Source organism: Cygnus atratus, chromosome 5, assembly GCF_013377495.2.
Source record: "Cygnus atratus isolate AKBS03 ecotype Queensland, Australia chromosome 5, CAtr_DNAZoo_HiC_assembly, whole genome shotgun sequence".
Classification (NCBI taxonomy): Eukaryota; Metazoa; Chordata; class Aves; order Anseriformes; family Anatidae; genus Cygnus; species Cygnus atratus.
The window spans coordinates 19,577,814-19,605,254 of NC_066366.1; the positions used below are offsets into that span (position 1 = coordinate 19,577,814).

Consider the following 27,441-nt stretch of genomic DNA (forward strand, 5'->3'; position numbering starts at 1 on the left):
GAAGCAGCCTCTCAAAGGTTTTAAGTTCCCTGTTTATACCTCATAACCCTCCTTCTCCGACTTCATCTCAAACCTCTACTTGTTCTTGCAATTTCCTTCCTCCCTTATGTTGGGTATCTTTATATGACCCTTGTCAACCCTCATCTCTTCCACCTGGAGAGAGGAGTATTGGGACACCTGAGCCGTATCCCTCTTAAAAGCCCTTCTTACCCTTCAGCACCAAGGTAATCACAGTGCTTTCACCTTGTTCTTCTGGGGATGCTGAAAAATGTTTTCCATGTGGCCGAATCCAAAGAAAACATTGTCTTGTACTTTTCAGAACTGTGCAGCTGGGCAACTAGTCACTGGTCTGTGACTTTAGAGGAAATCTGTGTTAAAGCTGAACTGAACCTTGTTTGCAGAAACCTCCTTAACACTGGCAACCACAACAACAGCTTTGTTCTCAAGCTAACATTGCTTCCTCTTTTGTCAGCATTTCACAAAACGTAAGGTTCCTACTGTGTTTGGAAAACAAAACAATGCTGTGACAATAATGAGGTTAGTTTCACTTTAGTTCTCAGTAGCAGTCTCATTCTTAGTTTTTTACACCACTCTGTCTCGAGTGGTTACCTCTCAGAGTTACCTATTTGAGCAGGTTATTGCTGCACTATTGAAATGGGTTGTTGAAATCAGCCTTGTGAATGGTAATCTCTTGTTGAGCGCTTCCTGGGTACTGGTGCTAGCAAGCTGGCAAAAAGCGACTGCGTTTTCCTCCAAAACAAATTATCCCCCTAAACTAATCTTTTTCTCCTCAGTAAGAAAGTACAGCCAGAGAAATGTTCATAATCCTGCAATAAACTAGGTCAAGCAGATTTTCCTGTGTATTAAACTCCTATCAGAACACTGCAAGTTCATTCCTGCCCTTACATGTTGTGATAGAACTGAGAAAACTTCCCGTGCAACTCCTATTTGTCACATTGGTTTTCTAGTTTGGTTTTTTTGGTTTATTTTTTTCTAGTTTTGAATTGTGAGCAGCCAGTAGATTGAGATAATAACATACCACATATGAGATAATTACATACAAGCAAAGTCTTTGCTGCTGTTGTGTTGTTTTGTTTTCAGGCAAGACCTTGGTTGTTGGTTGGCAAAAGGGAATTAATAATTTTAAGTGGAAGCTGAGAGTCTGTTGTATTGTTGTTTTCAGCATGTTACTTTCTTTAATACTGTGGCCTGTGGTCACAGGACTGGGGCACTGGTCATGAAGCCCAACCCCAGAGGCTGTGAAGGTCAGTGGCAAGCCTGACTTTGATGTCTTTTTCTCACCTGTGAGATGTATCAGACCAATCCATGGCAAACAGGAGCATCTCCTGATGCAATGGGGCAGTCTGTTTGTCCTGCTCTCTGGGGACTGGATTTTTCCTTCTAGGAAAGCTGCTTCAGGTATCGCTGCTCTACGTAAGTGAAAGCTACTGCGTTTGGGATGCATGTAACAGCTTGCAAAATTGGGCCTCAGTAGTAAGAGTGAAACCAGCTAATTTGACAGTGCCCCCCAGGGATCCGTTGCTTATTACTTCCCAGTTGTGTCCAGGACGTTCTCACTCCTTTCCAAGTAGTGGAGATGTCATGTCACACTCCCTGGCCAGTGGTGTTTGTAAGGATGTAAGGAATGGTTTTCAGACAGGGCTGATTTGAGATGGAGCAGTCCCAGCGAGGAAAGCTCACGTGTTTCAACGTCAAGCCTATGACTACATCACTCTCCCCTACAATCAATTGAGTAATAATCAGTTAGCGGTGTAACCTCCAGGCCCGAGGTTGTCCTTCCCTTTCCCTTCGACACCTTTGAGGTTTCTATATTGAAGAAGTCAGGAAAAATCTGTTCTAAAACTGATTCTGCAGGGGGACAGACTAGGCCACCTCTCTAGGTCTTTACAGGCACTCATTTTCTATGAGAGCATCCTGGAATTCAGCACATCTATCCCACTGCTATCCCTGCCGTTGGAAACCATTTGATAAGCCTGAAAAGGAGACAGTGACACTTGAAAACTTGAAACAGCATCCAAAGAGCAGAAGTAGGGGTCCCAATTCCTTTGTAGGTGAAGCTCATTGAGATCATCAGTGGTGAACTCCACCCAGAGCACCAGACAAGCCTGCAGCAGATTTCCAGGCACACCGGGTTCGTGTACAAACCGATCAGGTGACAACCACCTCATACTAGGTACAGGGGAAGAAAGCTTGAAACGCCTTGATTTTGCACTTGGAAGAAATGTTCACCATGCAAGAGGTTGCATCAAATTCTGAAAAATGTGTGAAAGCTCTGAGTAGACAGTTCTGGTAGAGAATTGTAGTAGTAGAAATTCTCTGGGCTTCATAGAGAAAACCTGCAGGGTATTAAGTAAAATATATTGCCTCTCTGTGGCAGTGTAATAAATGCTGTATTTTCAGTGCTTTCTCCCTCACACGATCCCTCTCCTCAAAGCAGAAAGAGCGATAATTCTCATCAGAACGATGCACCTTCAGGAAGGCGCTTAAAGGTCATAGTAGGACACGCAGCACAAGATCCCGTCTGTCACTCGAGGTCTAATCGGTCACAGGGAGAAGGAGTAGAAGACAAAGAGGAAGGAAGAAGTTAGGCTTGGTGTAGCCGGAGTCCTCCCAGGGTACGTTCCTCCCCTCTCCCCAGCAGCTGGCTGCTGCTAACCGCAGTAGCCAGCGGCTGGCAGGACAGGCTTCAGCGCCATCCCACAGCCCTGGGCACAGCAAAAACCCATGGAAGAGCTGTGCTACTGAAACAAATTAGTTTGTGCGTGGAAAAACCCCGCTGAGTGGGATGCCAGGCACAGATCTTCCTCGTAAAAACATTCACTCACAGCAGCCAAGAAAGGGAAGGAAGCAGGTCGGGGGACGCTCCCTGTAAAACCACAGCCAGGAACCGCTGTTTCCCAGTGAGCTGAAATGGAGAAATCAGCGAGGAAAGCAGCACAGGTACACCTGCACCCTTTCCAGTATCGAACCACAGCCATTCTTACAGAGAACTTGAGCAAACACAAGCAAATTTCATTACTACCACACAAATCACCACGCTAGGACTTCAGAGGATGAAAAACATTGGCATTTCGTTCCTCCTCGCAGCACGCACAGAAGGTCAGGAAGGGTTAGTTGCTTAAGCGACAGCCATTTTGAGGTCCGAGGATCAAAGTTTCAACTGCCCTCTCCCTTGGCTGCTGTGAAGGAGAGGGCGTTTTCTCTCGTTACACCAGAGGGAGATAAAATAGTTTTTCCTACTTGGATTTCACCCATCTGCCCTCTCAGAAGTACTTGCCGTGCTTTGTCCAGTGACTCATAACCAACATAGCAGCAGCAGCTAGTGCCTTTTTTTTTTCCACAACTTAATTACGCTGGCAAAGCTTTGTAGTGCAGAGTGCTCCAGGGTCCCTCTCCTGACTCTACCTGCGGAGGCTTGGCATGGGAAGATCATCACGTGTACGCTACCTACTCGTGGCGACAGCCAAGGACCGCTGTAGAAGTCACTGGAAGTTGCCTGCTGGAATCGTTTCCTAGCACGCGGCAGTTTATAAAAGCAACATTTACTGTCCTCCCAAGCTTACGTTCTTCTGGGTACACCAGAGATCACATTCAGTTCTCCAAAAATACTACTTTCGTCATAAAATCTTTTGGTTTTTATTCTCATCGAGGAGATTCGTGTCCTGGTATTTCAGCTGCCACCAGAAGAGACACTGAATATGAAGAGACCATCCTGGCACTGATCTCGGGGTGCCAAGAAGAACAACAGGACACACAGCGTGTTTTTTGTTAGAGGTTCTACGTTAACCCTGCGGACGTCACATGAAATCCAAGTATAGAGAAGCTTTTTATTGTTGTTGTGCCTGGATCCTGGAAATCTGAAGCAGCAGTGAACTCAGGGATGTTTTAGATGTTTACAAAAATTATAACTAACTCTGAAATTACATTGCTGGACTAATTTAGACTTGCTCTCCATTCAAATGGTTTTGTATATTGTGGAACTGATTAGATAGATGCCCCCAAATAAACTTTTTTTATTGCTGGATAGGACTTTCCTTAATAATTGAGACAGCAATAGTATGGAGGTGAATTTCAATTAGTGTCAGGTAAATTCAGCTGTCACATACTATTTAATAGATGGGAGGAGTACCAAAAACAAGCATCCCGATTCAAACAAGCTTAGCAATTTCTGACTACTTTGAGAGTAAAGTCCCATGGCTTGCTCATAAAATTCACAGAAACATAGAATCATTAAGGCTGGAAAAGACCTTCAAGATCATCTGGTCCAACCAAAAACCAAAGCTTTGTCAGAGCTACTTAAAGAACAGCTGTCTGAATCCAGTAGCATTTGTGTGGTTATAATAATAAACAAAAAAACATTTAAAACAAACAGTTTTAATAATTTCTGTATAACAAATAATTAATCAAATAGGCCAAATCCCATGTCGTCATCAGATTCTTCAGATTCCTCCTTCTTCTCTTCTTTCTTCTCCTCAGCTGAAGAAGAGGAGACAAGACAATGGTCAGCATTTATATTTTCGCAGAGACTTTTAAGCAAAATTTTGGTGTCCTCAGCTTCCACGTTAATGGTACTTCAGCCTCCACAGTTCACCTTCACACCTGCCATCCCCTTCCAATAGGGAAATACAAACACTGCAGGGGCACAGACACTGATACCAAGGGGATGCCCTTTACACAGTAAAGCCTGTCTGACTTCCAGTTCTAAGACAGAACAAACTTAAGGTGAATCAAAAAGAGCCAACATTTCTCATTGCCCATGGCAAAAATAACCTTTTAGTCCACATTTCAATCACACAGCGAATTGCCAAAGTGGGAAGACCTTGAAATTTGGACTTCAGCACTAGGATTTTAACAGGGAAAAGGGAGCCGCCCTGTAACAACCCCTCTCCATCCATACTCACCGGCAGCAGGGGCAGCACCTGCAGCAGGAGCAGCAGAGACCCCTCCAGCAGAAACTGCCACGGCTCCCCCAGCCGGCATGCTGGCAAGCTTGCCATTGCCTGAATGGGACAGAAGAGAAAGGATTTAAATGCTCATCGTAAGCACAGGCAGACAAGAAGAGGGAAAAAAAATGTGCAAGAAAAATCAGGTTGCAGATCACAGACCGAACGGTCACTGTTAGTGAGAGGAGCACGAAGCTGCACCTGTAAGAAAGTGTAAACTAACAAAGAAACCTCACCAAAATAATTCCTAATGAAAGCTTACCCAACGACAGCCCATTAATAAGCTCTCTGCTGTATACAGTCCCCCCCCCTCAAACACACAAGTAGTCTTTTTTTTAAAGGGTATGGAAAACTGAGGGCATGACTGGGGCCATACAGGGGAGAAGACACTTATGGCAAAGAGTACAGCATTTTAAGCAAATTTTCCAACACCCTATGAAACCTATTGCGTCTCCTCCGAGATTGGCAAACTCACTTCTGATTTACGCTCATCTTCAGCACGTTAGCGAGCTCTCTGGCATCTGCTTGTCACATACCAAGGCTCCCTTGGCACTCAGAGGTCACGTACACAGTACATTTGCCTGTATTCCAATTTCTGGGAATCCATTTCTAAATAATTCCTTGTTACTTCAAGCTCTAATCAGCTTGCCAAGTAAACAAACATGTTTCATATACATGTCAATATGTTCTAAGAAACAATTTATTTTAGGAAAGTCTTACATAAAGAGAAACCTTAAATGTGTTGTAAGCACACGCATAATGGTTCTCTTAGGTCTTCAGACCACACAGACAGAAATGTCCTGTTACCGCTCAGAACAGCAACGCCAGGCAGAGTGCTGGCAACCTTTACGCCAATATATGCCTAAGAGTTCCCTTGTGCCTAAGTATTTGCAAAAATAGAAGCCGATTATATCAAGACCTTTGCGCTACCTCAGCTCTGCGTTATTTTAGCCCTCTGACACAGTCAAGCCATGTTGTAAGTCCCAGCTTCAGTGAGAGCCAGCAGGTAAGAGCACAGAGTCAGCGCCCAGAGTCCTGCCTTCACGAAAAGGAAGTGCCAGACGTGGGGAGCTCCGACAGAGAGACGCGCTGGAGATGCTTGCGTTAATCACTGAGGGTGTAACTGTGCCTTTAAAGTCAATTGGCACTTAATTACATTTAACAGTCTCTTCTTCCTATTTTACGTAATTAGTGTGTAACAAGTGGGTAAACGCAAAGAAAATTTTTATTATAAGAGTATGGAAGGAGAGCTAATTCCTTCTTCATTCAGCATGTCCAGAAAACCACGTCACGAGCAAACTACCAGTAAGCTCAGACACATTTAAGTCTTCCAGTTTAATGTGGTCCACAAGCGAAACCCAGCAGGTACTGGCACCAACCTGCGAGGAATTAGAATGGACCTGCTGGATTTCAGCCATTTCGACAGGGATCCAGCATGGAAGTCCTCAACCGCACGAGGAAACCGATGAATAAGCGGGGAGTTGGCAGCAATTCTGTGCTCTCAAGTTCCTGAAGTAGTAGAGGCAATTATCTGTGACACTCAGAGACTGTACTTACCCTGAGCAATGACATCCTCGATGTTTTTTCCATTCAGCTCACTAATAACCTGTAAATTAGAGTTAAAATGTTAATAGCTTCAAAACAGCATGAGTACGAGCTACATTTAAACAAGCACTGATTAATCACAACATGCAACGCCTCCATCCTGCTGCTCGCACAGCTCCCACACTCCTTATTTCTCAGGGGAAGGAAGAGGACACTGAAACAAGAACTCCATCTACACCTTTCCTATTTTTCTGTAAAAGCTTTTTCGTGAAATCTGTTACGATAAATTCATAACGAATCCGTGGGCCTTACAAAAGGCGGGATACACAGACATGGTGGAGCCAGCTGGGAAACCCCACTAACGGCCTGTTAGTCGCTGAGGGACTGTTAGCATCTCTTGCTTAACGTCCACGGGGAGCCTCTGAGGCACTGGGCACCAAACCAGCAACCGCAGGGTCCTGTTCCTAGCATTACCAAATGTTAGAGCCACGCTGGTTGTTGTATCCTTAGGACACAGAGTCCCAACTCCAGATTTACTACCGCTGTTGTATAAGCAGGGATGAGGAAAGCAGCGCACGAAAATACAAGTTGCTAAAGCATGCAAATACTTGCAATAAAAAAAGGGGTATGCCACAGATCCTCCTAGTGAGTTCCTGCTTTAGGGGTCAGCGCTGAACGCTGCAGTCACCAAAGGGAGGTTTTCAGTGCGCACCTTCTGCTGACGCAGCGTGCAGCCTGCGAAATGCCGTGCCTGTACACTTGCTTCATCTGCAGGGTGCTTTTAAGACTCCACTAGATCTGCACTCGCAAGAGACACAGCCAGCGCAAACACAATAAATTAATCACGATCAACACAGGTTTCAAAGATGCTTTCTAGATAATGGAGATCAGAGAAACCAACGAGTTCATAGAAGGATTAAAGAGATGTAAGCAGGCCAAGGCTGAAGGCCCTGATGTTTCGCAGGAGCACCACAAGTTCAAGCCAACATCCCTAATCATGTGAGGATGCTCTTGGCTGATGCAGCTCATCACTGGGTTGGGCCAATGGAAAAACAGTTTCCAGCTGGGAAAGTAACTGTTCTTCCTCCATCTCCAGAAACACCACACGGATGTACAGGGCAGGTGCTAAGACTTCCCCCAGCCACCCCCACAGCCATTTCTTCTTCATTCCCCAAGGGCTGGAAGTCTGCTACATCACAACAAACATTCCCACTAAGACCCCTCTTAAAAAGACTATTTTTCAACATAATCATTCCAGCATTTACTGCTAAAGTTTCCCTACATATTATTGAAGATCTCTATTGTCCATGTTAAAATTTACCTATGTTTCCTGGTGAAGGTACAAAAGCTTCCTTGCAGCACGCTAAGTAAGAATTTACTGCTGTGTATCAGGCCTTCAGAAGCGTTCACTTTCAATCAGAAATTGACCAAGAGCCAAAATTAAATGCTTAAGTGCAAGCCACACCTTATGTAGGAATAGAACAAACTTTCAATAAATATGTATCTGTAGCCACTACCCCACTGAACATTATTAGGTTTAATAGTCAGAAGGCATCAACGACTGACAGAGGTACTTCCAGACGACAGAAGTTAAACTAGAAAGCCAGGCTTCTACAGAAACGTTGCACAAAGCAGCTCTGATTAGCTAAGCGGTGCTTTGGAAATCACACATGTAATTATCTGTGAGAGCCCCAAAAAAAAAAGCAGACCCAATCGACAGCAAGGGAAACACAAGGGTACTAAGGACCAGGGAGCAGCTCCAAGGTTTGACCACAGAGCCACCGGGCTGGAAGGGCCCTCAAGGCCCACCTAGTTCCGACTGACACAACGAGGACAGAATACAGAAGACGGTCACGCAGCAAGCTGAAGGGGCTGCTGGGGCGCAGCCACGTATCTCTGAGAGGAGAAGGCAACGCCACCTTGTTCAGGCGCTCATCGTCCGTCTCGATGCCGACGCTGTCGAGGATCTTCTTCAGGTCCTTGGACGTGGGCGCCTCGTTGCCGCCGAGGACGGCGAGCAGGTAGGCCGCGACGTAACGCATCCTGCAACACGCACAGCCTTAACGCACGGAACTCGGGTAAACGCCCCACGAGCCCCCTCCCCCCGGTACTTATTTCTCCACCACCTATTTAAACACAACGCAGCGGAGGCCGCGCTTCCACCTCCCCTCGACACCCCCCCCCCGGCAGGCCCAGGCGCACATGGCCGCCGCCGCCGCCATCGCCATCCCCCCCCCCCGCGCCCCGAGTGGACTCGCCCAGGCCCCGCCCCAGCCCCCGGCGGCCGCCAGCCGGGCGCGTCCATTGCCGCGGGGCCCGGGGGGGGCCGGGGCCGCCCCGCGCTCACTTTGCGGGAGCGGGGCCCGGGACGTGCGCTCGCCGCTGCAGCCCGGCGGAGAAAGGGAAAGGGCGGCCCCTCGGCGACGCCTTCTTCCCGTCACCCCTCAACAAGGCGCGCTGCCATTGGGCCAGGCCGGAGGGAAGCGGGGAATAGCCAATGCAGGGGCGCGGGCGGTGAGGCGAGGGAGGGTGGAGGCGCATGCGCAGAGCGCTCGGGGGCACGGCGGGTTGCGCACCCCCACTCCCGGGGCGGGGGGCGGGGCGGGCGCTGAGGGGGCGCTGAGGGGGGCCCCCCCCAGGGTGCGTGTGGGGGGTCAGTGCTCACCGCGTGTGTCACCGCCGTCAGTGGTCACAGACACCTCCAAATCACCTGCTCCTGCCGTCCCCCTGCCACCAAGGTCACCCACTAAACCATGTCCCCAAGCACCACGTCCAACCTCTCCTTGAACAACCGCAGGGACGGTGACTCCACCTCCTCCCTGGGCAACCCGTCCCAGTGCCTGACTGCTCTTTCTGAGAAGAAATGTCTCCTCATTTCCAGCCTGAACCTCCCCTGGCACAACTTGAGGCCTTTCCCCCTAGTCCTATCGCTGGTTATCTGCAAGAAGAGGCTGACCCCCGGCTCCCCACACCTTCCTGTCATGCTGTTGCAGAGAGCAATGAGGTCTCCCCTGAGCCTCCTCTTCTCCAGACCAAACAACCCCAGTTCCCTCAGCCGCTCCTCACAGGACTTGTGCTCCAGGCCCTTCACCAGCTTCACAGCCCTGCTCTGGACACACTGCAGGGCCTCGATGTCCTTGTAGTGAGGGGCCCAAAGCTGAACACAGCACTCGAGGTGCGGCCTCACCAGAGCTGAGTACAGGGGGACGATCACCTCCCTGGTCCTGCTGGCTGCACTAGGCCTGATACAAGCCAGGATGCCGTTGGCCTTCTTGGCCACCCGGGCACACTGCTGGCTCGTGTTCAGGCGAGCATCAGTCAGCACCCCCAGATCCTTTTCCCTCTGAACAGCTTTGCAGCCACTCTGCCCCAAGCCTGTAGCGCTGCATGGGGTTGGTGTGGCCAAAATGCAGGACCCGGCACTTGGCCATGTTGAACCTCATCCCATTGGCCTCTGCCCATCGACCCATCCTGCCCAGGTCCCTCTGCAGGGCCTTCCTACCCTCCGGCAGGTCGACACTGCCCCCGAACTTGGTGTCATCTGCAACCCTACTGAGGGTGCACTCAATTTCCTCATCCAAGTCATCAATAAAGATATCAAAGAGGATATACAGATATTAAAGAGGATAACTATCACTTCCTTCTGGTAGTTCTGGCGCTGCCAGGCTCCCAGCTTTACAGCTCAAGAAGTGCTGGGAGCTGTCTGATAAATCAAAAAGCGCTACTGCCTAGTGAATTAAATAGCACCACGGCTGGCATGCAGGGTGCTTACTCCCCTGGGGAGAGCAGTTTTCTCGCAGGGTGCCACACAGCTTGTGTTCAGCTTGAGCAAGAGGCGCTGGAACGTGGGGACTTGGCTTCTTGCAGGGCATCACGCAGCAGCCCCACAGTGTCGAGACGCCAGCTGGAAACCTGTCCTTACGGACAACGACACGAAGAGCACGACAAGCACCGCAAACCCCCAGCTGCAGTTTCCCTGCGGGCTCGCATTTTGGCACAGCTGTATCGCAAAGCGGAGCCACGTGGGCCCCAACTGCGGTGCTGGGCTGCATCCAGCCTCCTGCTTGCATCCCCAGAGCCGCCTGCCCCTCGCCCCGCTGCATCCGGCACCTCCTCCGGCTCGGCCCGCCCCGGCAGCAGCAGGGCTCGGAGCAAACTTTGCAGGAAGTGCCGGGGCTGAGCCGAGCCGTGCCGGGCTTGGCCGAGCCACACAAGGGCGGCCGGGCTTTTGGGACGCGGGTTTTGTGTGCCAGGGACGGGGCGCAGGGGTGAGACGAGCGCGGGCGTGCTCAGGGGGACACACAGCGCCTTCGGCCTGGCCTCTCAGCTGGGGGAACCGCTGGGGCCCTGGGGGGCTCGGGGCCCTGCAGGGTGTGGGTTGGGGGGTCCTGGGGCTGCCAGAGCTGGCGCAGGGCAGGTGAGGATAGCCTGGGGCGAGCGGGTGTGCGTGCACCTTTTTGTGTGCACACGTGCGTGCCTGTGTGCTCGTGTACAAGCGCGCCTGCCCCTGTCCCGTGCAGACGCGTGGGGCTGTTTGCAGGCTCTGAGGCCTCGTGTCGCTTCACCATCAGCTGCTTTACAAAGCTGTCTTTTCGCTCACACCTGTCTGTAAGAGAGCTGTGAGGTCCGTGTATGTGTTGCCTACCGTTTTTAGTAAGAAATACTTACTTTTTTTACTAAAGCAGTCATTTCCATTTGCTCTTTCTTCACGTCCTTATGTGCCCATAAGGTGTCTGCTCCTTCATGGAGCCGGGTGTGCTGGGGAGCATCGGTCCTGCCGTGTCCCACCCTTGAAGGGTAAAAAGGAACATGTTTGGGGTGCTGCAGGGACTCTGGCTTGTTTCTGCTGCCCGTGGATGTTAAAGCTGCTAAAAGGTTTTTGTAGCTCTGCACCCCTCACTCAAACAAAACATTTATTCACCTATTCAGCAGCGGCAGGGTTTTAAAAGATCTGATGTTTGCATCATAAGCCACTGCAATTACCAAGCTCAGAAGGAGTTGCAAAAGACAAAGGAAGTGGAAATAACAGTTAATGGGAGACTTAGAAGTCGTGGTATAAAAACAAAGGAAGTGCCTACACTCATCTTTGCGCTCTCAGTGTGCCCATTCTGAAAGTCCCAAAGGATGAGGGCACCAAAGCGGCAGAGAAGCAATTAATGCGCTCAGATCTCATACCTCTGCTCCGTAAGCATTAAACCTTTCTTAGCATATTTTTCCCCTTTCTCCCTAGAAGAGGAGGGTGCTGGTGAGAGCAGCCCTGCGGAGGCAGCCCCGTGCGAACCCCGGTCGCGCAGCGCAGTGCCCCCCTGCCACAGCCGTGCCTTTTACAGCCCCCTCTCCCCGGCCCTGCCACATCTGCTCCACTGCCCTTTGCCCGTTTTCATCTCCGTTTTCAAACCACTGGCAACCAGTTTCACAACCGGGTTCGCTGGGGGTTGGTGGCAGCCTGTGAGCAACGTGCTGGCCCGGGCTGTGGGGCGCTGCTGCTGGCTCAGCTTTCCCTGCCCCGCTTTTCCCCTGTGCTTGTAAAGCTCCTGACCTTCCTGCTAAGGCACTTTGAAATCTACATCAAGCATAGGCACTTATGTTTATGTCTTTTAATGTTCCTATTACTGCTTATTCTGGGGGATAGTGGGAATAACGGATGTTTACTCCATTCCCTGAAGTCACGGGTGCTGGCTAGGGAAACTCGGAGGCTTTCACTGGGACGGAGAAGCCTCCACGGTGTCTGTCACCTGCGTTTCTGTCCCCGCTGCCCACAAAGCTTTCAGTACCACGTCTGTAATCCCTCCTGCCCCGTTGCTGTGGTTATAAACTGTTTCCAGCCCCCCTGTGCTGGGGCTGGAGGCCTTCACCGTGCACTCGCGTTCCCTTTCAGAGCCGTCCTCCCTCCTCTTCCTCACCCCGGCTGCCTCGCGGTGCCGCCGGTGCCTGCCTGCGCGGCAAGTCGGAGCATGTCCGGCCCCCGTGGACAAGACGCAGAAGATGGCAGAGCTGCTGGGGCTCGGGGACGAGCGCGGGGAGGGGGCTTCGGGGGCTCCTACGCTCGCCGACTCCTGCCTGGCGGACAACAGGCTCAATCTGGACGTGTACCCCGACGGCTGCCGCCGGCTCCTGCAGCTCTTCGAGGGGCGGCGGGGAGAGGTGGTGCAGGTGGAGTTCCTGCGGCTCAGCAGCAACGATCGCCTCCTTGGCGCCGCGCTGGGCATCCTGCCTCGTCTGAAGCACCTCAAGTCCCTGGTGCTCAAAGGTGAGTTCCTGGACCCATCGCCTAGGTTTGCGTTTTGTTTTTGCCTTCTCTCCACATCGGCAGGACAAACTGCCTCTGGGGCTTTTGAGTTCTAGTGCCCTGTATGACGGCTTTGGCTCTTAGCCTTGCTCTGAGCTGCATGCTGATTTCAACAAGAATCAGCTTCCAGACTCCTGTTTCCTTCCTTTCTCCCTACGGCTGCGTGGGGACCAGTTTTTTGGTCTGGTGAGGCTGACGCTGCAACATTTTCTTTATCCATCCTCTAGAAGAAGAGCATTTTTTTGGAAAAGTTATATAAGGAGAGGGGGATTGAAAGACGCTTGATTTTTTGATAAATGTTCAGCTCCCCTTTCATTTTTGGAAGTATAATGAGCTGCCTTTGCGGCAGGTCATTCTGAATCAGTCTTAGCTTAATCCTTGCATTGTGTCAGGGAGCGGAGGTTTAGCAGGGTTCGGAATAGACCAGAAGAGGCTGCTCAACGTTTTATCAAAAGCATGACCCAGAGTGCCTGCCATTCGGCGTTCTGTAATAACAGTTACACATCTGAATATTATCTCAATCCCTGACTTCCCTATCTCTTTACCGTAGGAGACTCTCCATATGCATGATATAATTTCTGTATCTGACTGAATCGTTTCACCTTTGGGAGGTGACATTTTAAAAGCACGGTATAGAAAAGAGTGGGTTTGTAGCCAAAATTCAGGGTTTTCAGCTGAAAACTTTAAAGAATGAGGGTCATTTCTATGCCTGCCACAGACTACCCATAAAATCTTGTACAAATAATTTCATTTGTCTTTCCCCCTTCCGTAAGGTGAGGATAATGGCAATGCATTTTCGGAGAATTGTTTTGTGAGCTGTATGCGTACTCTGAGCGTCCTCAAGTGCAATAAAATAGTTCAGCTAAGCTTTTCTTCTGTGTGAAGTGCAGGGTGTCTGTTTGTTTGTTTACATTTTTTACCATTATGCAGCATAACAAATGTCTGGTGCCCTCTGCTGCGTGTGCTTACAATCAGACAAGAGTGGAAGGAGAAGAAACGGAGAGTTCTGGAAATTTGCTTGTGTGTGCTCAACTTATTTGTCCTGGGTGCAACCCTTCTCCACTTTGGGTGTCACAAGCTGGGGCAGGACCTGTGCCCTTCTCTCTCTGTGCTGTCATCTGGCCTGCACAATACTGGACGACCTGCTTTCTGCCACATTTTCACTGCTTTTCCACAACTGCTCCCCTGTCTCGCAAGGGCAGGTCTCATTCCTTGGGGCTGTTCATCCCCAGCAGCACGGGCAGAGCCCGGAGGGTCAGGAAGGTCTCCTCCATCCCTGCAGTGGTGTGTGGTGTCCAACGGTGGTGGTGGGGCAGAAGAGCGGGAGGCTTGGAGAGGCACGGGCCACCCTCCCGAGGGGTGGTAGATGTGTGGCCTTGCTCTTTCTGAGCTTTGCCTCAGACGTGTTAGCAGGATTCTGCGAGCTCACTGGGGCATCTCTTCATTTCCCAGCAGGTCTTCACATTTACACCCCTCTCGTGGGTCAGGGAACTGAGCCGAAGTGCAGACAACCTAGAAAACTTTGTAATCAGTGCTGCACATTGCCAGTGGTAACCATCCGAGCCTCTGCACCGCGGCTTCAGAAAGGAGCGTCACGCGGGCTGGCGAGGTATCCCTGCAGCACACTGACCTCTTCCTCCGCTTCCCTCCGCACCTAGGTGGCCATGCCAGGGACGAGTTTGGCTCGTGTCAGCACGGCTCCCTGACAAGCTTGCCACCAGACGTTGGGAGCCTGAGGTGCCTCACCCACCTGGATCTCAGCTTCAATAGCCTCTCCACCTTGCCCAGCTGCATCCCTCGCCTCCCCGGCCTCCGCGTGCTCTCGGTGAGCCACAACAGCCTGGTGGCGCTCCCCGAGGACTTCGGCTCCCTGAGCAAGCTGACTTTCTTCTCCGCTATGAAAAATCAGCTGAAGGACTTACCTCAGAGCATTGGGGACCTGGCAGCGCTGAAGGACCTGGATCTTTCAGAAAATGCTTTGGAAGTCCTCCCTGAAGAGGTTGGAAATCTGCACAGCTGCACACAACTGGATCTTTCTGGGAATCTGTTGTCCAGCATCCCAGACTCCGTAGGTATGTGTTTCCTCAGGAGAGTGAGAACAACGTGGGCCTGCTGAGCTTTTGGTCAGGCTAGGACCCTTGAGGCCCTTGCTCTCTGTCCCCAGAGCTGCTAGCAGGAACTGCCCATTCCCCAAAAGAGCCAAAATGGGAGGGATAACCAGAAGAGATATACTTGGTTCAGTCACTCCCTGTGGGCATTAATGACTACGGACCATGCTTTCTGCTCTGTGGTTCAGAAAGGCTCCTCAGATTTACATGCAATTTACAGCAGCTGAGGGTCTGCCCTTGCTGCTTTTGGGAAGCATCCAGGGCTGGAAACAGTAAAACTGGGGCTTAAGGGGAAGCAAAGCTGGGCTTGAGATCAGGCTGCCTGGTGCGGAGCGCTCCACGGAGCCAGGTTCTGAATTCCAGCGCCCAGCTTCCCACAGCTCTGCTCTCGACTCCTCTCGTTGTGCCCAGGGGTTGTCGTTGATGCTGGTGCAGAAGCGGCTCAAAGCTGGGTGCTGTAAAGCACGGGACAGAGCAGGCTGCGCTGCCTCTCTGCCCGTTCACTAGCCCCTTTATTTTGGGGGCTAAAGATAGGCAGAGCTATTGTGCCTTTCCCCTTTTGCGCTCACGGGAGGCGAGTGGAGACCCGGTGCTGGAGGGCAGGAGCGTGTGCGTGTGTGCGTGGTGAGAGCTGACTGCAACCCAATTAACAGCCCGGCTGGGGAGTCACTGCTTGTTGTAACCTGCAGGCAATTTGAAGTCTCTGCGGCGGCTGCATCTCCACAGCAATCTCCTGGTGACAGTCCCCGCGTCGCTCGCCAGCCTGCCCAACTTGTCCAGGCTCGATCTGCAGAACAACTGCCTCCGTACCGTCCCCCCGGAGCTCCAGACCTTGCCTTTCGTGCACCTCCGAGGCAACCCCTTAGGAGAAACGGAGCCGCCCCCGCAGGCAGGTAATCGAAGGGCTTCTGCATGTTCTGCCCAGCTGTCCCCTCGCTTGGCCCAGCGTGGTGTGAATGGATTTGGATTAGGGAAGGGAAGCAGGGGGCAATCAGATCAGTATTTATTTGTCTGGTGTAATTATGAGGTTGTAATGGTACAGGCAGTCTGGTTTTAGGAGTCCGAGCCTATTCTGAAGGGCTCAGAGGTCCCTGGAAGCGGGCCTGCCAGGCTCACTCTTTGGGAACATTTTACAGTGGAAGTGAAAATGGGATTCACAAGAAACAGATCAGGTGGGGCCCTAAAGGGGTCTGGCCTCTTTAGCAAAGGAGGACACCAGTTCTTGGATGTGCTGCATGACCTTCAGGCTGTGGTGGCTCGTGCTAGAAGCAGAGGAGGCAATCAGAGGTGATTCTGCTGTAGTTAGCTCCTGCTTTCCCCCTGCTCCCAGGCTTCAGAGCAGCAGCTCTTTCTCCGAAAGATTCACCATCTGAAAGATAACGGATGAGCAGGAATCTGAGCAGGGTTTCCCAGTGGTGCTCACGCTCACAAGAGCGAGCACCGATTCCAGCGGGTGGCCCTGGGTGATCGACCACGGATGGCCCTGAGAGCTGCAGGACTGACAGAGGGGAAGCTTTTCTAGCTCCTGAGTGTTTTTTTTTTTTTTCTGGGGGAGAGAGCCAGCATTTCCAGTGTGTCAGGGGACCCCTAGGCTTCTTCCCATCCTCCTGCTACTGCTGCCAGATCTGAAGCCCACCACAGTGTGAGCAGGGTTCCTTTAGCAGCTCCTGTCAGATTAGGATTCAGCCAAAACTGAAAGGTAAATTCAACCTTTCTTGCCTACTCTGATGTAAATAGCCTAACCAAACCTTACTGCTGCAGAGGGATCTGGTGTCACAGAGCTACAAAGACTGTTCCTCGCATCAGGAGAGGACAGGTAAGCTTCTCTTATTAAGAACTTACTTTATAGTAGTGTAACAAGGCCCCAGACAAGACTGTGCATGGTAGCTACTGAGCGTGTGCATGGGGAGCGTAGTGCCTCACTAGGCCAGTCGTACACAAGGTGGGAGATTCTTCTGCTGAATTTTTGGAGGGTTGAAGTCATTGCGCGGTGTCATACATCCATGTATTTCTTCTGGAAGCTTTACTGTGACTTCTGAAGGCTGCGAGGTGATCCTGGCCTGTGGCATCCATTTCTACTTTCCAGCGGGGGCTGCCTCTGACCCTGTGCGGATCGACTTCCGAACCCTGGAGCCAGACCCTCGGTGGGTGAAGCTGAGACACCATGACATCCTGCTGAGCAGGGTCCTGGAGCTGCAGCCTCACGGGGTCAAATTCCAGCAGGTGAGGGCACAGCCAAGCTGCCCGCTCAGCAGTCTGCTTCTGCCGTAGCTTGGCGGAGTCTTTCGGGAGGGACTTCCCAATAATATAACCTTCCCCACTCACGACCCTTTTTCTCCACCAGAAGAGAGGTGCTGTTTCAGCATTTGCCCTTAGTCTGCAAGGAGAATGGTTCACATCCTCCCCCAAAAGTCTGCTTGTGTGGTTTTCATTCAAGCTGGTCAACACTTACACCACCAGCCCTGTCATGGCTGACAGCACCTCACCAGAGAAGTTGCTTTGTCATTTCTGCCCATAAGCTGCTGGACTTTCCCTGCAGTCACAGCACACCTGATGTGTCCTGTCACCTCTCTTGAGGCTGCAGGATGGAGCAGATGCCCAGCTCCTGCCCTACTCCCTGCATACCAGCTGTGCTTTGCCTCCCCTTCTTGCCTGCGCAGGAAGCCACAGAGCACAGCTAGGCCTGATTTTATCCTTTCTGTTGGTGTCTTACTGCTTCTGTGTTAGGAGGTGCAGATCTGGATGCCGTATGCCTCCCCGCAAAGCCTCCGCCAGCGTGAGGTGGTTGTTCGGACCTTCAGTGGGCACAGCTGGAGTGATCTGAGAACACAAGTGGAGCAGGAGACAAAATCAAAGGTAAGCAGGTTGGAATGACCAGTGACACACAGTGCTCCTCTTCCTCTCTTTGGTTTTACCAAGCCACGAGTTTCAGCATTCAAGTGGCTGCTGTAAAATGGAGTGGGTTTCAGCTCTAAGGTTCCGCTGTCACGGAGGTGTGTGTCCTGAAGGTGATGACTTGCTGCATGCCATGCTCCATCCCTGTCCTAATACGCTGATCTGCTCAGGTGTTGCCGTCTCTTTTTTTCCTGCCGTTATTGTATTGTGTTGTATATGTTCTCTCTTCTTCTCTGTCTTCTGTTACAGAAGCACGTGGCTCACTGTCGTGTCCTTCACTTCTCCTGGTTCCTTGTTGTGTCTCGACTTGTGCAAAATGAATGCCAAGTGCCCACAGAGGGGACCTTGCTCTTTTCCAGCGTGGATCCGAACATCAAAGTGACCTTCCCTCCTGGAGTCACAGAGGAGACTCGCAATGTCAAACTCCAGGTACGCCTGCTGGAGAAAACGCGCCCCAGTAAGCCCTGGTACAGCCGCTGACCCGTGCCAAGGGGCAAAACAGAAGAAGAGACGTCTGCCCTAGAGCAATTTGTGTCTGACATGGATGCTTCGTGGGCTGACCCGTCTCTGATCACTTCCTGCCGTAGTTTCCCTGCCTGCAGGATGGGCTGTGCTCCAGGCTGCCCTGGGGGGGAAAGGGGGTTTCCTCGCAGCTCTGCCAGTGCTCCCTGCAGCAGGTCAGCAGGTAGCTGCCACGAAGGGAAGCCTTTGCCTCTTGTTCCATTACAGAACACACCAAGCCTGGCAGAACAGCTCAGCAAGCAAGGTTTGGGGGAATTATTTATGCAGATCTAATCTTAGAGCAGTCCCACTAAAATTAATTGCCCTGTAAAGCTGCTGGGTGCTGCTAAATGCTACTGTAATAGCTTGGTCTGTCCCAGCTTGCAGTATTAGAGCAAACTTCAGCCAAAGTTCACTGTGCCTCCATTTCCTACCGTGTCCTGAGCCGAGAGCTGCGTTTGCCTACTGAGTGCTAGGGGCACCGAGCAGGAGATGAGGGAATTTGGGCGCCTGACTGCTCGGCTCACCGCGCTGCGCTCCACATCCAGGTGCTGCCGGTCTCTGCAGAAGAGATAGCGGAACTCACGGCTGACGCGGGGTGCAGAGCCAGTCCTCTGCTCTGCCTCTCCCAGGACTCCCTGGTGGATTTTCTCAGGCCTGTGAGAATTCAGCTCCCCCTCCCCTTCGGGGTCACAGGTCAGTTTATTCCCAAAACCGGCAAAGAGAAATTGTGTGTGGAAAAAAGCAAGTGGCAAGCTATTGATGATGGGAATTGAACAGTGAGTCTGTGTTGTTGGAGATCAGCACACTCTCAGTTTAAGGCTGCATATTCTGCTAGAATATCCTAGAAGTATTCAGACAGCCTCATCTTTTTATTGCTGCTCTTCTTTGACCAAGGCTCAATCCTGGATGCTCAAGAGAAGGGCATGAGTCTTAATGTGGCACTTATAAAAAGTAAATCACTCAAACCTCTGGCTGGGTATGTAAAGCCATGAATAAAGGCAGCGAGGGAGATGCATATATCCACCTCATATTAAAGTCTTCTGCTGCATACAATATCTTGATCGTTGTTATTAGGGTTAAACTTGGATCGGTCAAGGCTGCATCTGCTCCGTGGGGACGTGCAGGGCCAAACCTGGGATGACATTACGAGCCAGGTGGTGCTGGAATTCACCCACCTCTATGCAGTGTTTGAAGTCACCCACTTCTCCTGGTAAGTGCAGGATTAGTCCTGAGGAAAAGATGTTTCTCTGCCTTGCTTTTCCCACAGCCCAAGCAGGGGTCATGCAATTAGTCCTACCTATTTCTCTTTCCCTTTGCAAGTCAGGCCCAGCTTAGCACTTTACCCATAATTTTTTACCTGCTGATACTAACCCAGATCCTTTTGCCTATGGTGCATGTTCACTGGAGCAAAGCTTGTGTTTCTACTCTCCTCACAACGCTCTCAGCCCCTCTTCTTGTCTTGCAATGCAGAGAAGTCCAGTCAGATTTGCAAGCAGGGTGTCCTCGGAGGGAATACATTCCATTTAGTGCCTTTCCCCTTTGAATCTGTGGTCTTTCAGCTACAGCTTTCCAGACCACACTCCCCTCAGCTCCCAAGTTCTCCTTTTCTTCCTCACTGGCCTCAGCCTCCCTCACTTTAAATATTATCCTTCCCTCCGGTCTGAGTACCTGCCTCTCGTGGACATGACACCTGCCTCTCTTCTTAGACGGGATCCCTCCTTTTTCTTAATCCCTTGTGTGCCAGGTACTGGCTGTGGTATACCACCAAGACCTACATTGGAGGCATTGCCAAGAAGGTCTATGAGCGGTTGCGCATGTACCAGGTGAACTTCATTGCTCTGCAGAGGAAGAAGGACCCCGAGCAAGTCCTGCTGCAGTGTCTCCCCAAGCACAAGGTCTGGTATGGGTTGCATTGCCTTGCTCCTGAGCTCCCTGGGCCTCTCTTTGTAGGGTTTAAGGGCAACAGCGTGCCAGATGGTCTCGTTCACTGCTCCAGGGTCATGACAGGAGTATGCTGTCACCACACGGCGTTGGTAGCGTGAAACCAGCTCACTGGGAACTGGGGGAAGAGGGAAAACTCATTCCATGCAGTGGTGGATGCCATGCAGTTGTTTTCTCCCCTGCGAGCCTGGAGGACTGTACTGTTAAACTCAGCTGAGCCACAGTAACTGGCCTTGTGCATGCAGGCTATCAGCCCTCTGCTGTGTTGCTTCAGATGTTAGCAAAATAAATGTGCATCTGTGGTTGGAGAACTTGTACCTTGACAGACAGTGCAGCTCAGTGAGCCAAAGATTATTTGATCAGACTGCCAGAACTGGCCTGCATATCCGAGTCTCTGCATAATCCTCTGACCTGGTTGCTTCTTTTTCCTTTATTTGTTCTCCTGTATTGAAATGACCCGTGGAAAGAAAATCTGTAAGGGTTGTATCTCAGATCCTGGACTAAAATTCTGCTTCCAGGGAAGGCAGCAATGGCACTCACAGTGAGATCAGGGTGCTGAGTGTCTGCTTTCCTGCCAGGGATAGTCTTGGGGTAAGAGAGAAGGTTTACTGTCACAACTATAAAGAAAAACAGACACCTCAGCTCTAGCTTAACGCATGCACTGCCTCTGAGACCCCAGGTCTTACACTGTTATTCCAGGCTGCAATGCCAAAATGAGTTTTCTGGTGCCCCCTCTGCTGTGTTCTTGTGACGTGGCTTTTTGCAGAGAAAATGTTTTTTAATGGCATACTACAAGGAGGAAAAGGTAGCAAGTAAATCCCTGTCTTTGAAGGTTACTGACCTGTTAAAAAAAGAGCAGTTGCTGATAACACTTTTTTAGTGGCAGCTTTGGCTTATCTTTGTTAGTCCACAGAGGATTTCTCTTTACTTGAGAAATAAGGAAGCCATGAAACCCAGAGCACCACTTCTTTTTCGGTTGTGATTGTGTCTGGGACATAGGGTGTGGGTGTTTGTTCTTTTGTTTGCATCCTTTCAGTGGAAGATGGACTTTCCCTGTCAAAGGTGAGTGAGAGGAACGTTGTGGGCGTAGGGACACAGCTCTGGGGACAGACTTTTGCGCCAGACCAAACATGGGGCCCTGTGTTGTCACCTTGCCAGGTTGACCCAGTGTTGAAGAAGCTGCAGGACCGCTACCGAGGACCCGAGCCATCCGACATGGTGGAGATGTTTGAAGGAGAGCAATTCTTTGCAGCTTTTGAGCGCGGCATCAGCATTGATATGGGTATGGTAGCACTGGGCTCCCTTCTGCTCCTACCTCTTCTGCTTCCCTCATCCCAGGCCTGTTTTTCTGGGGGCTGTACTCCTCCTTGGTGCACCCCTCTGTTTCCAGAGCACTGCTCACCTGCCGCTCACAGCCCCTGGACGCTGAACCTGTCACATTCTCTGGTCACCCAACCTTTGTGTCTGCTTTTCCCCATAAAAATGCTGTTTGCAGGCTTTCATTTCCTGTCATGCTGCTGCAGCCTGCAAAGGGCAGTATCCAAAAGGGCTTATTCTGTGACTGATCTGCTTCTGCAGCCAGTTACGCCCTTTTCCTGGCATCTCAGGCAGTGCACTGGAATGCCCAGGGTGATCTAATTCACATTGTCCATTTCTAGGTGAACATATGTAAAAGAGGCTTTTTGGAGAGGATATTTCTGAAACAATCCAGAGCAGAAAATTCCCGTTGCCAAATTTAATGTGTATCTCAAGGGGGAGCAAGACCCTCGTGTTTTATGCTCATCTGTGTCTGGACATGTTACAGCTGCAAACTAAGCCACATCCTGCCCAACCTGAATGCACAGATCAGTTTCACTGGTGTATATTAAGTGCAACTGCATCAAGAGTAATAAAATGCACTGAGTCAATGAGGCCAGAATCTATCCTAATTTAGGCTGGACTCTAACTTAGTTCCAAGAGAATTACATGTATGACTGTAGTAGCTGATTATATTTTTCCCTTTAGCTCCATTCCTATTTCCGCACCCACTACAGGTACTGTGAAGAGATAGGTGACCTGTTATTGTGCATTACAGAATGCTCTTGCAGCTGATTCTACCCTCCAGGGGGTTTTGCGGGAAAGATAGACCTGACTCCATCTGAACACCTTGCCTCCCCTTGCCTTCCATTCTTGAACTTGGCCTCCACCTTGTGGCCATTCTTCTTTCTCACCTGTAGGACCTGCTTGCTCCACAGCCAGTTTTCCGCTTTCCCAGCGAGGAAAGGAGGGTTACAGTTCTTTCAGGCCTGAGTAGAAGGAGTAGTTGGTAGCATGGAGGCTGCCGGTGGATGGTGGGCTGTTGCCCAGGCTTGAAAAGGTGCACACTTCCTGCACAAGTTGAGTGTTTGCTGCTTCTCTGACACAGATCGCCCTGACTGTGTGGATGGACGTCTCTCGTTTATTTTTTACTCCCACTTGAAGAACATGAAGGAAATCTATGTGACTTCCCCTGTAGACAGGAAGGGCCAAGCTGTAAAAGGCCAGGTGAGCAACAGTGACACTGACATTTTGTTTCCTCCTCCTTCATCATCATCATCGCTTTTACAGCGCTCTGCATGATAATCTCTTGAGCACTGGGCATGACTCTTTTCCTCCCCTCTTTCCCTTGGCTTTGCATTTCATTGACTAACCCCTGAACACACGAAGAGTAGAGTCTGGAAGGATCACTCATCAGAATAGGTCTCTGCCTTTACATTCCTGCCATTAACTCCCGGGGTGTTGGCAGAGTCCAGCCTTTATGGCAGAACCCCAGCGTCCCTCCCAGTCACACTTAATTGGGCAGTTTATGGACTGAGGATGGGTGAGAAATGCTGAATTAATTCTTTCCCAGATAGAAAACTCATACTGCAAATAGGTTTGCCTCCTGTGCTTGAATCTGAGTCTCACTGTGTGCTTTCTGTTTGCCAAGGTCTCTTTCTACCGAGGGGCAGTTCCCGAGAGCATCCCTGAAGAGGCCAGCAGGAGGAGGAAAGGACCAGACTCCCTCTGGCTTGCTACTTTGCCAATCAAACTGCCTGTGAGTTATTCTGTCTCCTGCAGAAAAGTTAATCTAGGTGGGGAAAGAGCAGGGCCTTTCTGCTCAGCTAATTTTGTCTTCCACCATGATAATGGATGCAATGAACGACTGCAAAAAATCACTGACCAGCTACATGAAAGAAAGGAGAGCATCTTCTCTTCCTTTTAAGAGCTTTGTGCGTGTGTAAAGGAAGGGTGTTAGCTTTCTGTAAACGAAGTGTAGGGCAAGGTTGTGGTGACAGGTCGCTGAAACACAGCCAGACACAATTCCATGAATCTTCTTAGGTCCTATCAGATGTGCACCGAAATCTCCCGTGTGCTTTTTGCATGTCATGGTGGAGATTTCCCGCTCCCCATGAGAACTTCCCAAAAGAGAAACGTGAGTAAGTCTCCATCTCTCATGCTGATCTCACCAGCCTAGCACAGGCACTGGAGGTGGTCAGAGAGGGTGGATCCTTCAAATAAATGAGGGATGTGGAGGAGGAGGAAGCTTGCTGTGACTAAGGGAAGTGTCTGCTTTGATTTTGAATTTCTTAGTCACCCAGCTCATACCGGCAGCCAAAAGAAAAGGTCTAGGATGAGGTAGTTACGGGTGTTGGGCTTAAGTATTCCGGTGTGAGCTACTGGCTTAAAAGGCCAGTGAGAGAGCCACTTTATCTTACAGAATTTAATTGCTTTTTTGAGAAGCTTAAAGCAAGAAATACCTGTGTAGTCTGAATGCTTCCCTTTGGATCGTGTGCCATGATCTCTCATCCTTTTTTGACACATACAACCTCAGCTGGGAATCTAGAGCAAGTGCTTTCTTACTGACCAGGCAAATACGGTCTGGGGAGATGGTTCACCAAGAAGCGCTCTGTAAAGACAAGAAAGAAAGTTTCCAGTGTGAGCTGTGACTGCGAGCATTATGATTTGGTACTTTTCAGAAGCACTGAGCATTGCCGGTCACTGCCAGTGTGAGTGCTCATTGCTTCTTACATCTGTCTCTTCAGCCTCAAGTTAAGATCTTCTCTCCTTAGGAGGAAAAAAATTTAAGTGTGGAGGCTGAATGGCCAGACACACACAAAAACCAATTTATTTAGCAGGTTCCCCTTCTCTCTTCTCTATGACACAGAGGCTGAAACCCCGCTGGGGTGAGAACCCCAGACCCCAGAACGGTTTCTTCTTCTCTCCCCTGAACCTGGGCAATGCTGAGACGGGCTACCTGACTCAGGCAAACCTGCTGAGCATCGCCAGGCGCGTGGGAGCCGACTGGCAGACCATCGGCCTGAACTTGGGCTTGACCTATCAGCAGATTGAGCGCATAGGGTACAACAACAGGTAAGCAGGGACTCAGTGAGCAACAGCACGGGCAGCTGCAGTGCAATAGTATAAGCGTATGCTTGGCTGCTGGAAAGTTTTCCCCACTGGAATTGTTTCGCTGGATAAAAGATGGGTTGAGTAACAGTTCTCGTAACTTTTTTATGGAAAACTGATTATTTTCTCTTGCTGTTGTAAAGCAAAGCTTAATGTTTGAAAAGCAAAATTCAGAAATAACCAACTTGATGAGCTTTGTAGTTCAGTTGCGTGACATTCCTGTTTTGTTCTGTGATCTGCATTCCCGGCCAGACTCCATCTCCAACAATGAGCAGTTGTCCATGGCATTAACTGTGAATATCTCTATTCAAAAAGATCTTGTGGCATGTTGTAGGACATGCGGTCTGACCAAAATGTTGAGAGAGTGGGGCTTGTTATGACCAAACTACTGTTCCTGTGGGGAATTTACATTAAGAAAAAATTACCTCTTTAATTTGAAATTTCTGTGAGGGAAAGATATTCTGGGGAGACTTTAGTGCAGGAACCACAACTCCTGTGTGATGGGTGGGGGAAAGGCAGCCCTACTGAGCGCTTTGTTTGTGTCTGGATGACTTCTTATGGGGCTCCAGGTCTGGGCTTGGACTCAGGTAAGGCCTCTTTGGGTTGCCAGCCAGGAGAGTGTCTTGGTTACTTCTGCACTTATAACTTTCTTCAGAGAGGACCTCGATAAGCAGATCCTGGACATGCTTTTCTCATGGGCTCAGCAAAACTCCGAGGATCCTGACTGCGTGAGCAAGCTGATCAAAGCCATGAAAGAGAGCGGCCGCCAGGACATCGCTGACGAGGTTGAAAGCATCATTGAGCTGGGGCGGCAGAAATACAGGGAGTCCATCCGCCGGGTGGGCTTGGAGCAGGAGAGCAGCACCGAGGACTCTGCAACAGCCACGATGTAGCACCTGGCAGAAAGAAGCAGGCTTCGTATGGGGGCTCCCTCTGTGTCCCTGGGGTGACAACGCCTTAGGGCTGCTCCCCAAGGGCCAGCGTCTTCCTGAGGAGTTGGCCATTGATTCAGTTGTGAGCAGACTACCGAGCTCTGTTGGGTCTATACTCGCACGCCACTTCTGCTGGTGGAAATTTGTAGTGGCCAGGCAGTTCACAGTGCATTTATGAGCCTCTCCTGTACTTCTCAACCTTAAGCTTTAGGTTTCAGAAACAGGAAGAAGTTCAGAAACTAAAGCGTCTGCCAGTTGAGTAGTGGCTAAAGTAGCCTTCAGTTAATTAATACTGATTTTACATAGATATCTGAAACTGTCTTCTGCTGGAAAAACAGGGTGTGAGCATTTGCCAGTAGGTCTGTGTGTGCTCCGGTGCTTGATGAGAAAGTGGAGGTGCAATCACGGTGTGAAGTCAAATGGTGCAGTGGGGACTGTTCAGCTGTTTCTGTCCATTACGTGCATTGCTCACACGAAAATGTGAGCTGTATTCCCCATGAGAATGTTTACTGTTTTCTGCCAAATCTCTTCTGGTTCCCTCAAGGCCAAAACAAAACCTAAGGCTTTGTGAGGAAAAGAGAAGAAAAGAATTTCTAGCATTTTTGGGGGGCTCCAAAAGCTATTCTGGAGCAAGTAAGGACGTTTCACACTGTCCCTAGGCTCCCGCACCTGCCAGGCTTGTTAGATGAGATCTACAAACTGGTGGTCTTTGATAGAGTACCAGTTTTATTTTACAAATAAATAAAAGTCAATAACCCCGCTGTTTTGGAAAGACTCTAACTTGGCTGAAAGTAAAATTTCCCTTGCAGTTTCAAAGGGTTATTCCTCACATCCTCTTTGTGAAATGTGCCCGTGTACTAGTGAAGGAGTTTGCAGAGCTTGGTGAAAAGCATGATATAAATTTGCATTTTAGAGACTGGTCCGGCCACCAGTGAGATAAGCACTGTTATGGGGTTGGCTTGGACTGTGCCAAGCTAACCTCCCGGTTTTGCAATCCGAACATCTTGTAAAAGGCTGTAAGTATTTATTGTTATTTAACTGTCCTCTCGCTGACTGCTGAGGTGCCCTTCTCCTCCTGTCACCCATCTCGTAGTGCGCCTTAGCTAATGGCCCACTGACGGCAGTGGGAAGCTGCACGCAAGCTTTTTGGAACAGCGCTGTAATCTGTGTGTATTCAGCTCTTTCAGGACACGTTTGGACTCAGCATATCCCGCTCTAAGCAATATTTAAAGGGCTGTTCTCAGTCTGCAAACCTGTATAAAAATGCCAGGTTATAACACCCAAAGTCAGCCTGCAGCTGCAGGTCTGAGAAGTCCTTGTGCTTTCTTCCCCCAGTGAAGAATCATCAGTGCTCTGCACAGCATCACCCTGATGCTGTGCTTCAGACCTCCCATCAGTATTGAAAGAGGAGCATAAAATTGTTGCTCTTTTTTGTTTGTTTTTAAAGGACATTCTTACGTCTCAGGCCACAGAGCGCGTGGAATGGGTGTTACAGCACTGGACAAGGACTTGTAGACTGACTCAGATCTGATTTCTCAGGCCATGCTGCCCCTCAAGTTTCGTGTCGGGTTTGTCAGCAGTCCTCTTTTGTGTGCGTGGAATCTCCAGTAGCCCGTGTCATTTGTTCTTGTCTGTAATTTTGATGTACACCAACAGGGTACTTGGTTTTTCCTCCAGCTTTGGAGAGATGCATTAGGGCATATTGCTCTCATTGGGAATAATAAAAAAAAAAAACCCACTTACCTGTTTCATGTCTCTGCATGATCTGCTAACCCGTAAGTGCCTCGAGGTACTTGCTGTGTTACAGCTGGGTCCTTTTCACCTGCTGGCAGAAATAAGGAGGTGAGCTTGGCCAT

The 27,441-nt window shown here is 50.2% G+C and overlaps 2 protein-coding genes and 1 non-coding gene across 5 annotated transcripts; 1 reads left to right on the forward strand and 2 right to left on the reverse strand.

Moving 5' to 3' along the window:
• Positions 1-4,379: 4,379 nt before the first annotated feature.
• Positions 4,380-9,017, reverse strand: RPLP2 (ribosomal protein lateral stalk subunit P2). The gene is made up of 5 exons (XM_035552279.2): positions 8,857-9,017; positions 8,429-8,552; positions 6,522-6,570; positions 4,923-5,021; positions 4,380-4,497 (listed from the first exon to the last, which is right to left on the reverse strand). The coding sequence occupies exons 2-5, from the start codon at positions 8,549-8,551 to the stop codon at positions 4,421-4,423; spliced, it is 348 nt and encodes a 115-aa protein (XP_035408172.1). The 5' UTR covers position 8,552; positions 8,857-9,017; the 3' UTR covers positions 4,380-4,420.
• LOC118250852 (small nucleolar RNA SNORA52) lies at positions 6,234-6,366 on the reverse strand. Its single transcript, XR_004779595.1, has one exon. It is a non-coding gene; the product is annotated as a small nucleolar RNA SNORA52 (small nucleolar RNA).
• Positions 9,018-10,641: 1,624 nt separating the features above from the next.
• On the forward strand, positions 10,642-27,323 carry PIDD1 (p53-induced death domain protein 1). Of its 3 annotated transcripts, XM_050711278.1 has the most exons (17): positions 10,642-10,777; positions 11,439-11,693; positions 12,388-12,759; positions 14,457-14,870; positions 15,596-15,799; positions 16,668-16,722; positions 16,928-17,129; positions 17,634-17,762; positions 18,051-18,230; positions 18,851-18,998; positions 19,380-19,515; positions 20,050-20,200; positions 21,405-21,528; positions 22,651-22,769; positions 23,194-23,301; positions 24,412-24,617; positions 25,309-27,323. In XM_050711278.1, exons 2-17 carry the CDS (start codon positions 11,666-11,668, stop codon positions 25,544-25,546), a joined length of 2,814 nt encoding a protein of 937 aa, XP_050567235.1. In that variant the 5' UTR covers positions 10,642-10,777; positions 11,439-11,665; the 3' UTR covers positions 25,547-27,323. The 3 variants fall into 3 exon arrangements, with proteins under 3 accessions (XP_050567235.1, XP_035408213.1, XP_050567236.1); XM_035552320.2 differs by lacking the exon at positions 11,439-11,693 and having other exon boundaries at positions 10,681-10,777; XM_050711279.1 differs by lacking the exons at positions 11,439-11,693; positions 18,851-18,998 and having other exon boundaries at positions 10,699-10,777; positions 18,161-18,230.
• Positions 27,324-27,441: the final 118 nt, after the last annotated feature.

Coding starts and splice junctions, on each gene's coding strand:
- RPLP2 (XM_035552279.2), bottom strand. CDS start 8,551: ATGCGTTACGTCGCGGCCTACCTGCTCGCCGTCCTCGGCGGCAACGAG. Junction 6,571..8,428: donor ACGATGAGCGCCTGAACAAG/GTGGCGTTGCCT, acceptor TCTAATTTACAG/GTTATTAGTGAGCTGAATGG. Junction 5,022..6,521: donor CGAGGATGTCATTGCTCAGG/GTAAGTACAGTC, acceptor TGTCCCATTCAG/GCAATGGCAAGCTTGCCAGC.
- PIDD1 (XM_050711278.1), top strand. CDS start 11,666: ATGCGCTCAGATCTCATACCTCTGCTCC. Junction 18,231..18,850: donor CTCGCAATGTCAAACTCCAG/GTACGCCTGCTG, acceptor CTCCACATCCAG/GTGCTGCCGGTCTCTGCAGA. Junction 24,618..25,308: donor CGCATAGGGTACAACAACAG/GTAAGCAGGGAC, acceptor AACTTTCTTCAG/AGAGGACCTCGATAAGCAGA.